At 44.7% G+C, this 10464-nt stretch overlaps 1 protein-coding gene across 5 annotated transcripts in view; it reads left to right on the top strand.

Annotated features, from left to right (window-relative positions):
- IQSEC3 (IQ motif and Sec7 domain ArfGEF 3) overlaps window positions 1-10464 on the top strand; it is a 96812-nt gene that overhangs the window by 50049 nt on the left and 36299 nt on the right. For 4 of the 5 annotated variants that reach the window (XM_064736428.1, XM_064736452.1, XM_064736444.1 and 1 more), the window contains exon 3: window positions 8372-8654. The exons of the other annotated variant lie outside the window; for it this stretch is intronic. In XM_064736428.1, the coding sequence (XP_064592498.1) occupies window positions 8372-8654 (283 nt within the window). The remainder of the gene's footprint in view (window positions 1-8371; window positions 8655-10464) is intronic. 5 annotated transcript variants of the gene reach the window in all.

Here is a 10464-nt window from a genome sequence, read left to right as displayed (position 1 = left end):
ACCTTCTACTGGGCTGCAGTACACACAAGAGATGAAATAGCTGAGATACTTGAGAATAGAAACAAAATTTATCTGAGTTACACCAAGACCTACCTGTGAAGTGGCTCCTCTCTGCCTTGACAAATCCATTACCCTGATCCCTTAGGAAGGAGCCCAGGGGTGCAGCCCAACCTAGAGTCCACCACAGCAAGTAGAAAAAGAAGACTAGGGAAGCCCTTGCCCAGGTCTATAAATGCCAAGAGCCATGTCCCTCACCCAGCTCATTGCTGGACTGGGAGAGCAATGGGCTGAGGGATATGCAAGCTTTGCTTGCCTTGTAGAGGCTCTGCTGCCTCCCAGCCCTGAATTCATCTCATTTTAGCAGTGAAATTCTATCTTCTGCATGATTGCACCGGCAGGCTTTTGTCAGCGAATTTGGTGATGTTCAAACCTGCCTCAGGGATGAGGAGCCAAGAGATCTGACTCAAAGTGGCAGAAAGACTGCTGCTGAGAAGCCAAGTTTCTCTTTCCCGGGGTGCTGAGCAGGCAGTAACACTAATGCAGGGTGCCATCTGTTCTTTCTTTCTCTAAAAGGTCGTGTTTACCAAACATTGCAGAAGCAAGAGAGGTCTGGGGTTAAAATAAAAGTAATTAAACCCTGCAGAGGAGGACCTCCTGTGCCTTCAGTGTCCACTTGGTGCTCTTCACACCTCAGTGAAGCGCAAGAGCCCTGTTCAAAGCAGTCACAAGTAACCTTGTCTGCAGTGCCAGGCTGTGGGACTTGTGTCTAACCTGCAGAGACAGCACAGCAGCCAGCCCGGGGTGCCAAGCCCCAAGGTGTCACAGGCAGCTCAGAAAGGGGCTCCACTTCCTAAGCTGAGCCTTGTGCTGGCAGCTGGTGAAACATGGATGGGAAGAGGAAAGAGGGGAGTGCCAGAGAGGTGGCCCAAGGACCATTCTGAGATGTCATCCAGACATATGTAAGAACTACAAGAAAAAACTCTGACAGCCACCCACAGCACCCAGCCTTGCACCATGAACACCACTTCTCACAGAGTGAGAGCTGCCTTAGCTATTCCAAGCCACCCTCTGGAGGAGCCTGTCTGTCCTCTTGGAAAAGCATTACTCCTCTGGTAAATGAAATTTGTCATGCAGACCCAGGCCCTCATACTGGAGGCCAGCCCATCTGACCCCTGGACAATCATCTTTGCACCAGGATGGCATGGGGTGCTTCAGAAACTTTCAGTTCCTGTAGTGCTGCTCTGTAGCAAAAGGCACAACACAACACTGTGGGAATTACACAGCACATGGGCATCAAGTTTAAAGACTAAATCTGCAATGAAGGCACTGACTTTAGCATGTTGGGCCTTGTGGAACAGGAGGGTCTTGCTAGTATTATTGCATTCTCTGCTTAATGCACATCTCACCAAAAAAACTTCAAGTGGTGCTGAAAAGATGTTGCCTGGTTCAGTCCATGCTAAAGGATGTTAAATTTAACTGACTTCCAATATATTTACTGTACCATACTGTCAAATCTATTTTACAGGTGTGTGTGTGCCAGACCTTTTATGAAATAAGTAATATATTCTGGGATGGGTAATGAACTTGGCTAATTACCATTAATTCCTCCTGGGTAAAACTAGTGTGAGAAGATGGCTTGATGCCACTGCTTTGCAAGGTGTTAAATGAATGTAGACAAAATCAGAATCTTGTTCCTGCATTTGTCTTTGTTGGGGGAGACTGTCTGAGAAAGCTGCAGCTTGGCTGGCAGGGGATGATTTGCCAAGATCAAGTTCCAAGTTCCCTGCCTTTCTGGCAGGGAGGACTTTTTCCTTCCATCAGTTTCAGCAGGCTCCCAGAGAGCATTGCCTCCAAATCACCCTAAAACTTCAACTTCTAAGCAAATCAGAAGCAATTCTTTTGCACTCAGGCCCCCTGCATGTCAGAAATCTCTGAACCTTGAAAAGATCCCATAATATATTACCAAGCCTGTCTCAGCCATTTTTTTTTCCCATTGAATTCTGATGAACCCATTCACCACATGTCATGGGTATCCTCAGGGAACACTGAAGTGAAATAAACTGAAAAGGCACTTTGGACCCTGCTAAGTCAGCAGTTGTTTTTTTGTTGTTGGGATTTTTTAGGGTTTGTGGGTTTTTTTTTTTTTTTTCCCTGAGCATGGAAGCTTAGGAAAGACAGAGAAAGAGGTTTTTACAGACTTGGGGTCTGGACTCCATTCTACTGGCATTAGCAGTGAACTCTTTTTCTAATTCTCTGTATGGTGTTTTGTAGGTTTTTTTTTATTCTGACATCTCTGAAGCTTTGAAGTCTCATATAAGTCTAAGGCCATGAGAGGCAATGAATCAGGCTATTAATCACTTACAGCAATTTAAGAACAGTATATGTACTATAACCAACCAATCCTCATAAGGAGCACTGAGAAATGGATGCATAAAATTTGTGGTCTTTCACAACTAGTCCAGGTAGTCTTTGCCTCAGTTAGAGGTCACAATCCTGCTCTCTGACTTTGAATACTATGAAGGAGGCATTGGGTAAGTTATATATGGGAAACAGAAATATGGTCTTCTTCTGGAGTGACACAGAGATACAAAGAAGAGCTAAAATCAGCCTCTGCAGTACTTTTGTAACACCTCACAGCCCTAGCTTCCTTCTGTATGATTAGCTAGACCTTTTTGCATAACCATTGTACCTGGCAACAAGAACATTCTCTTCTTCAGTGACTGGTTTCTTAAACCACCCACCAAATCCAGTGGAAACACTGCTATTTGTTGTTATTCTGTTATTGCTCTTATTTATGTGCAAATTTTGTTCTTCTTGGAAAAGGAGAGAAGGCACAAAGAGATAAGTTTTGTGTGGTGACCACATGGGAGCTCTGGAGTGATCAGTGACAAAGCTCAGTTTTAATTTCTTACAGGACTAACATTATTGTCCTTGAGAAGAGTGGCTCTTCTGGTCCTTGAGCCCTGTTTAGTCACTCAGCCACCCTGCAAACACTTTTCTGAGAGCTCTGAAAATTCCTCTCAGACCGTGAACTGATTCTGGTATTTGACAGTGGTGCAATGGAATGTGCGGAGCAGGCCTGCCTTGAAATGGCCTTGAGATGTTTGAGGGGAAGGGGCTGCGTGTTGTTTCTCAAGTAATTAAGTATGGGAATGTCTAAGCCTGACAGTCAAGATCCAATAGATAACCATGGTTCATCTCCACAGTTGTCAATTAGAATTGCACTTCTCCTTTCCCAGCTGGAAACATGTATTTCCAGCAGCAAAGAGGTGGTGAGGAGAGTGCAAGGAAGTGCAACATCCTGATGCTCCAGCAGGTGCAAAGCAGTCGTATCTCTCCCAGGACAGACAGTGACACAACAGCTCTGTGCAGAGTTGATACAGCTAGAAATGGGTATATGGCTTCTCTGGCTTGGTAATTTAGTGTCACTGGTTTGGTCTTTATGCTTCCATAAGAGCAGGGAGGGAGAAAAAAGAGAGTAATAAAAAAACCTCACTATTATAACATTTCTCCTCCATCTTCTCCCTTCATCCTTCCCTTACTCTAATCCTTATATAAAACCTTCCCAAGAAACCTGCACATAAAAGCTAAGTATCAGAAGTCTGATTTACTTGTGCTAAATAAAAGTATTTATGGGTGCCAGCTGAATTGTCTCAGTGAGAGCTTTGTCACCATCCTGCCTTCTTGAAACAAGCACTGGGATTCAGCTCATAACCCCGATATCCCTGTTTTGAAATGCTGGACTGGGGATAGTACTTTATATAAGCCCTGAGTCAGATTGTCTGTAGTAACCATTTCTGTTAACAAAGCTGTCTGCAGCAGGCATATACAAGTGAACTGTGCAAATGAGCAGGACATACCTGAAATATGAGAGATGTTTTCCACAGCAGATGGAATCTGTTTGTAACAGTGACTAGGCTTGTTGTGGGTCATAAAAGTCATGTGGGAACATCTAGGAAGAAGAGAACAGCTGAATTTGTAGTTTTCCTTTGATTGCAAGTGATTTACATTAATATTGCAACTTTGAATCAAACAGAATTTAAAGAAATTCCAATTCTCTACCTGATTGTATGACTGTAAAAGCTGTGCATAATGGTGGGATGTGATACTTGAGGACAAGTAAAGAACACTTACTACAGCTGAAACTGCAGGGGTGATGCTGGAAATCAAACTAATTGACCTAGTTGGAGTTTGGCTGGGACTTTGGGATTCACATCTTAGACTTTGCATGGGACTCTTAATTATTACAGGTGGTTAGAGCAATTTTTTCATTCAAGAAACAGAACGTGCAATAGCTCCATTCTCCTTCATCCCACAGCCAGGGAGTCTGATTGCTTACTGGCCAAGGGAAAGCAAGTGAATCCCCCTAATTTGCTTAATAACATTTTTTTCCCCAGAGATCTTTCATATACTTTCTATCCTTCCCCTCCTTACTTTTCCCTCTGTTTGGCTTTTTTGTTACTGTGACCATAACAGCTCGTGAACCTTCTTTTGTTAAAAACCCTGTGTCCTACCAATGCAAATCAACTGTGTCACTCAGGACAGAGGAAAACTGTCAGGCTTGTTAAGTTTTTATTTATTTCACTGTAGCAATGTATTTTATTTCTTTAGCAATGTATTTTATTTCCTATTTGTGGCTTCATCAGTCATTGCTATTGGAAAACCAAGAATAGGTCTTCCCAAAACACTTCCTCAGAAACAGGTTCAAGATGAGAGTAAAGCTGGGAGAAATACCGGTTTGGCAAGTGGAACCATAGGGCTGTAATGGTAATATTCAGACTGCTAATCAAAGCCAGACTTTATCCCTTTTTTCCACTGCTTAATAGTCACTGAAGTTTACTGCTGAAGCTGAAATTTCCCAAGTTTGTTCAAAGGTGAAATAAGTCTGCTTTTTCGTTTGTTAGTTTGTTCACAGATTTTTTTTCACACTAAAAGAACTTAAAAATAGTCCAATGGTTCAGCCATTTTACGATTTTTTTCCCCCACAACAGAACATGTAGAAACTCCCACTTTAGCAGGAGTGTTTGGTATCGTGTCCTGGATAGCACCACAGCCAAACCATCATGGGGTTAAAATTTTATATTTAGCATAAAAACATCTAGCTGAAAAATGCCTTTGAGTGCTCCAATGGAATCTGAGTTTGACTTGACCAGATTTTGACCCTGAGGAAATTCCATGCATAAGCACAATTCCTTCTGTATGGCTGTGTCCACTGGGCTCAGAGCGTGCACGGAGGAGGAAGGCAAGGTTAATGTGTATGTGTGCTTAGCTGGTGTCCTTATCCCAGCACAGTCTTTAGGGACCTCAGAAATGCCCTGGGGGATGGTGCTTCTCACACATCTGTGGCTGAATACTCTTTCCAATCTTAGGGCCCTCCTGTGTCTTGAAGAATAACCTAAATGCCTAATGAGGTTAAAGGAGGCTTCTTGAGCAGTTTGGGTTGGTCCAACACCTTGTGCCTCATTGGCCAGGGTCGGAATTGGGTGTGGAGAGGGTACCTAGGGTCAGACGGAGCCCATTATCAGCAAGTCCGTGGTGTTGTGGCAAGTCCAAGGTCAAGTTAAGGAGTCAGTCTTTGGGGTCCAGATCTTGTATGTCCATGGCCATATAAAGGGGAAAGCTGTGGCAGGATGGAGACAAGCACTCTTACAGTGCTGCTGGGAAGAGAGCCTGGGGAACCTTAATGTCTGGAAATACTTGAGAGCTGCCTGGAAAAGGCCCAGATTAACTTTATCTGTCTCTGAAAATGGCCCTTCTTTGAGCAGGGAGTTGGAGGAGACACCTCCAGCCTTCTCTCCCAGTCTAGGTTAGTCTGATTCTACAAAGCCTGCTGATTTTACTCTTATCTTGCCAGTGGATGCAGGATATCCTGTCAATGTTACTCACTCAGGCTCTGCACTGTGTGTGACAGAAGACCAAGCAGAGTTGCACCCATGAGAGGTGACATCCTCCTTACAGAGCAGCAGGACCGAGTGCTGCAAACTCTTACACACACTCCGTGTTCCACCCAGACCAGCCAGTGGAGTCCTCAGGAAAACAGAGCTAAGCACATGTGCCAGTGCTCAGAGGACCATGGTGTCAGGGAATATTTGATGGCATTTAGAGTCCATTGAGGCTCCAAGGGGAGTCAGGGGAAGGGGAGCTCTCCATCTGACTGCCTCAGGGCTGACCTGCCCTAAAGAAGGTCACACTGGGCGCTGTGGCCTTGACTCAGCTGAGCAATTTGGAGCGTGTGTCTTGCTGAATGAGAGCTCATGCACCTAGCTGAAAGTGCTTTATAGGGCATAGTCCAAATCCCACTGAAATGCTCGGGAAGCTTTTGCCATGCACTTCAAAGAAAATGTGATCAAATCTATGTCACCTGATTTTCCCTTGGGCTGAGGATAAAAACTGATGCTCTGCTGGTTAAAATAAGACTGGACAGTACAGGGGCTGCCAATAAAAATGTTACAGTGAGATATGTAAAGGAAAAATCCTTTAGTAAGACCTTCTGCTATGTAGATAGACATATAAGAGAAAGAATTAAAAATAAAGAGTTAAAAATATCTTTAGGTGTAGGAAAAATTGTAGCATCAGGAATAGAACAATGCAAACTTTGATAAGGTGTTCAACCTAAAAGAACAGTTTTAAGCTTCATTTTAATGTATTTCCTGACTGATGATTATGCAAAGATGTCATTTTAATACTCTTTGACAAAGTTGGTTATATAGCATGTATGTATGAGCATTTACGTAAGAGACTGATTTCTTCTGTGAATTTATTTTTTAAGTCTAACTGGTGACTATAAGCATGTGTATAAAAGAAGAAACTTTCTAAATTTATATCCTTCATCTTTCTTAATTCTGAAGTTGTGGTAGTGTCTGGCTCATCAGATTTGGAGCCTTCTTAGAAACTTGGGAATGTTTCTAAATTTGATTGTTAATCTATTAAACAGAAAAGCTGCCATTGGAGAGAATAAACTTCCTTTTAAAGTACTAGTAAATGTGCAAAAATGCTCAGAGGCTTAGGAGGCAAAGTCTATTTACAGCTAGAAGATTTGGACTCTAAAGGGCATACAGCACTTTTGAAAATGAGACTTAAATGCTTCTAAGTAATTTGGGCACTACATAAAATCATATTTAATTTCCCTCTTTTTGCTCTGACATCAACACCAATCATAAAATGATTTATTATCTAGTTGATTGCACAACTGGTTTTCTGTGGAGCAAATCCAAGAGAAAGAGATATGTTTCAGAAGAATTAAATCATTTAATAGCGTTTAAGTACAGGAGGCAATACACATCCTTGGTTTCAGTGAAATTAAATGCATTGGTTCTGTAGTAATTATATCCAAACTGGATGTTGTTCTCAGCTGAATGCTCATCCCTTGGAACAGTGTCTGATGGACTTGGTGCAGTAGCAGCCAGAGTCCATGTAGGCTTGCACACTTTTGGAAATCATAAATTATTCCTCTGTAGCTACAAGAAGGAGGCTAAGGTAACAATGAACAAACACTCTCATTGTTCAAACAGAACCCCAGGACAACAAAATCTTGTTTGAAATTGGATGATTTTGGAACATACTTTGCAAGAGGGGTTAAGTACAGACTTCCTCATCACTTCAATGGATCAGACGTGCTAATCCCATCCTGCCTGGAGCAAGATGCCTCCATCTCTTAGGGTGCACTGTGTCAGGCCCTGGTTTCACACAGCTGCTGCTGTGGCTGACAGGAGAAAAGAGAACTTTCCTTTCCCCACAAGATCTCAGTGGCACAGCAATTTGTGGGTGAGGAAGAGGCAGCTTCTTTCATGGAAGCTCTGCAGGCTGCTATGGCTGTATTGGAGGCACCCTTTAAAGGGTCAGGATTCTCAGGGCTGGCTGGCTCTGTTGCCCCTTTATATTCTCAGCTCTCCAAGAGTTTCTCTGGAAACTCAGCAACATTCATTTCCCACATGCCCTTAGGAGCTCCAAGGGGAAACTGGTTCCTTGGGATCCAGGCTCCATGCCAGATGGGACTCAGATGTGCAGAGGTGCTGAGCAGTTGGTGGCAAGTGCACAGGGGTGAGGAGAGGTGCCCACAGGCCATGACACCCTCCTTGTCTCTCTGCCTCCTCCAACTGCAGCACCTGGACCAGAAGCAACCAGGCAGTTTGAGGAGTCACAGGATTGGTTCATACAGGGATGCCTGCCCTTAGAGAAGGAGGGATCAGAGCTTTGGCCAGATCAATCTCCAATCCTGATCCATCACTGGAGGAGACCCCTGACAGCCCAGGCTCCTTAGACATTTAAAAAACAGCTCAGGGAACGAGTATAGCGAACAGCAACAAACATGGTCATAAATCCAATATAATATAAACAAATAAAAAAGCAAAACATTGCGTTTTGTTCACAGTGACGATCCCAGCGGTTCCACAAGCAAGAAAGCCGGGTGTGAAACGGAGGATCCGAAGGAGGCCGGCAGACAGAGTGGCCAGGAAGGCAGGTCCGAGCCGCTAAGAGCGCAGCATGAGGAGCTCCAAGAAGAGCAGGCAGCGGGGTGTTCCCCTCTGGTGCAGAAGGCGAGCCTCCACCACACGGGCTCCCCAGTGAGAGTGCAGCGCAGCAAAGGGACGGCCTCGTGTTCCCATGCGGCTGCCTCCGATTATGAGCTCTCCCTTGACCTAAAGAATAAACAGGTACCAAGGCTTCCTCCTCAGGCTGTGGGAGAAGGGGACGGGGAGGGTGGGACTGTATTTGCACTGTGGTGGAATGACTTTCAGCAAATACATTAGCCTTTTGTTCACCTGGGGCTTCTGCCCTGCCTAGCCTCTATGTGAGCCTGATGGAGAAAATAGATTCCCCACCTGTGACTGAGACACTCTTTCACCCAAACCTGCTGGCATCTGCTTCTTGTTGCCTGGATTCAGTGGTCCAAAATGGACCTAGAAACCCATCTGTCAGTGTAGGCTTAGAGGTGGGTTGCAGGCAGCCAAGAGCAGCAGCATCCAAGGGTAGTGCCTGGCTCTCAAGTGTAGAGTGTCAATAGGGCTTCCAGAAACTGGTTGTTCCAAATTACCTCCCTCATGGATAAGTCTCCAAGAACCATCTTGCCATCTTGGATCATGCAGGGCAGGCCCCAAGCACACTACTTAGCATGAGCTTTCAAGAGGAAGTGGGTTTTATTCACTGAGTGTCCTGCACAGCATCTACCACGATGTTTGTGCACTGCTGCCACCACTGCCCTCAGTCCAGAGAAGGATCCTGAAGAGATAGGCAAGTTTACCAGGCTAAGAGAAAATGATTCAGTCCTAGGAGTTGCATTCTGTGCCTGGGGCTACAGCCTAGCTCCAGAGCACAAGCATGCCCATCTCCAGCTCTGTGTCCCAGTGGACTCCCAGCAGGAGACAGTGGGACATGGGCTAATGGCAGCTGGCCTCCTCCTTACAGGTGGAAAGCACCCCCTCCCTCCTCACCTCTGCAGATTCCAGTCCAGGAGAGCTGTTGTGCAAAACAGAACCTAAAGCACAATTTGTGCCTTTTCCCTGTGAAGGCAGCTCAGTCAGAGGCTGTAGGATAGGCAGACCCTGCAGTCTGTGAGGTGAGGAGGACAAGTGACAGGGGGAGAGTTCAGTGGAAGCTGTGCTATTGCAGCTGGGGGGTCTCAGCTAATGAGGTTTCCACAGAAGAAGCTGCTACTTCTGGGACATCTCTCTACCACTTCCCTCAAGGCACAGATGCTGACCCTAAACATACATGTCAGATCAATGACCAATAGGTTTCTGAGCAAAAGAGACACCTTTGCTCTCTAGCTCTGTCTTTCTCAAAATACTGCATACTCAGACAGAATTCTTGCTTCACACCAGGGAAAAAATAAGAGAGACTAATTAACTGGCTTCACAAGCTAATGTGAATATGTTCAGGGTGGGTCACATCTTGACTGCTTGTTCTTAGCCTACAGCTGCTCTGGTTTGTCCTGGGGACGGTCTGTCCTCTGTTATTTTAACTTTAAGGTCATGTTGCCGTATCATTGCTCTTGCAGCAGAGGCCAGATCTGCCCTGGATTAATGTGAACAAGAGAGACACATTCAGCTGATTGTTCATGAATGTCTGGTGCCTCACAGAACTGACCATGCAGGGACTGAGCCTATCTCCTTGGTGAAACCACTTTTCTCACACCAAAGGGGCCTTACAATTTGTGTGCCTCTCCAGACTCGTGGGTGTCTTCAGTGAATTGCCTGCAGCTCTGGATGGGGGGGATTTTCAGGCAGTGAAGAGTACTAATTCTTCCACTGTAGAATGTGCTTGTATAGATATTCCTATCAATTTACTCATCAGGTAGTTTTCTTAAATGGGAATAACAATGATAGGACCCACACAGTGCTGTCCCAGTAGAACACTACTCATAGCAGAACTTGTAATACAGGAATAGAACTCACAGTAAAAGAAAAAGGTGCAAGGAGACATTTTTAGTTTCATTGCACAATTGAAGTCACATTTACCTTTAGA

The sequence above is a fragment of the Zonotrichia leucophrys genome, chromosome 1A (genome assembly GCF_028769735.1).
Source record: "Zonotrichia leucophrys gambelii isolate GWCS_2022_RI chromosome 1A, RI_Zleu_2.0, whole genome shotgun sequence".
In the NCBI taxonomy this organism is placed as follows: Eukaryota; Metazoa; Chordata; class Aves; order Passeriformes; family Passerellidae; genus Zonotrichia; species Zonotrichia leucophrys.
Note: the sequence above shows the minus strand (reverse complement) of the source record. Positions and strands in the feature narration are given on the sequence as shown.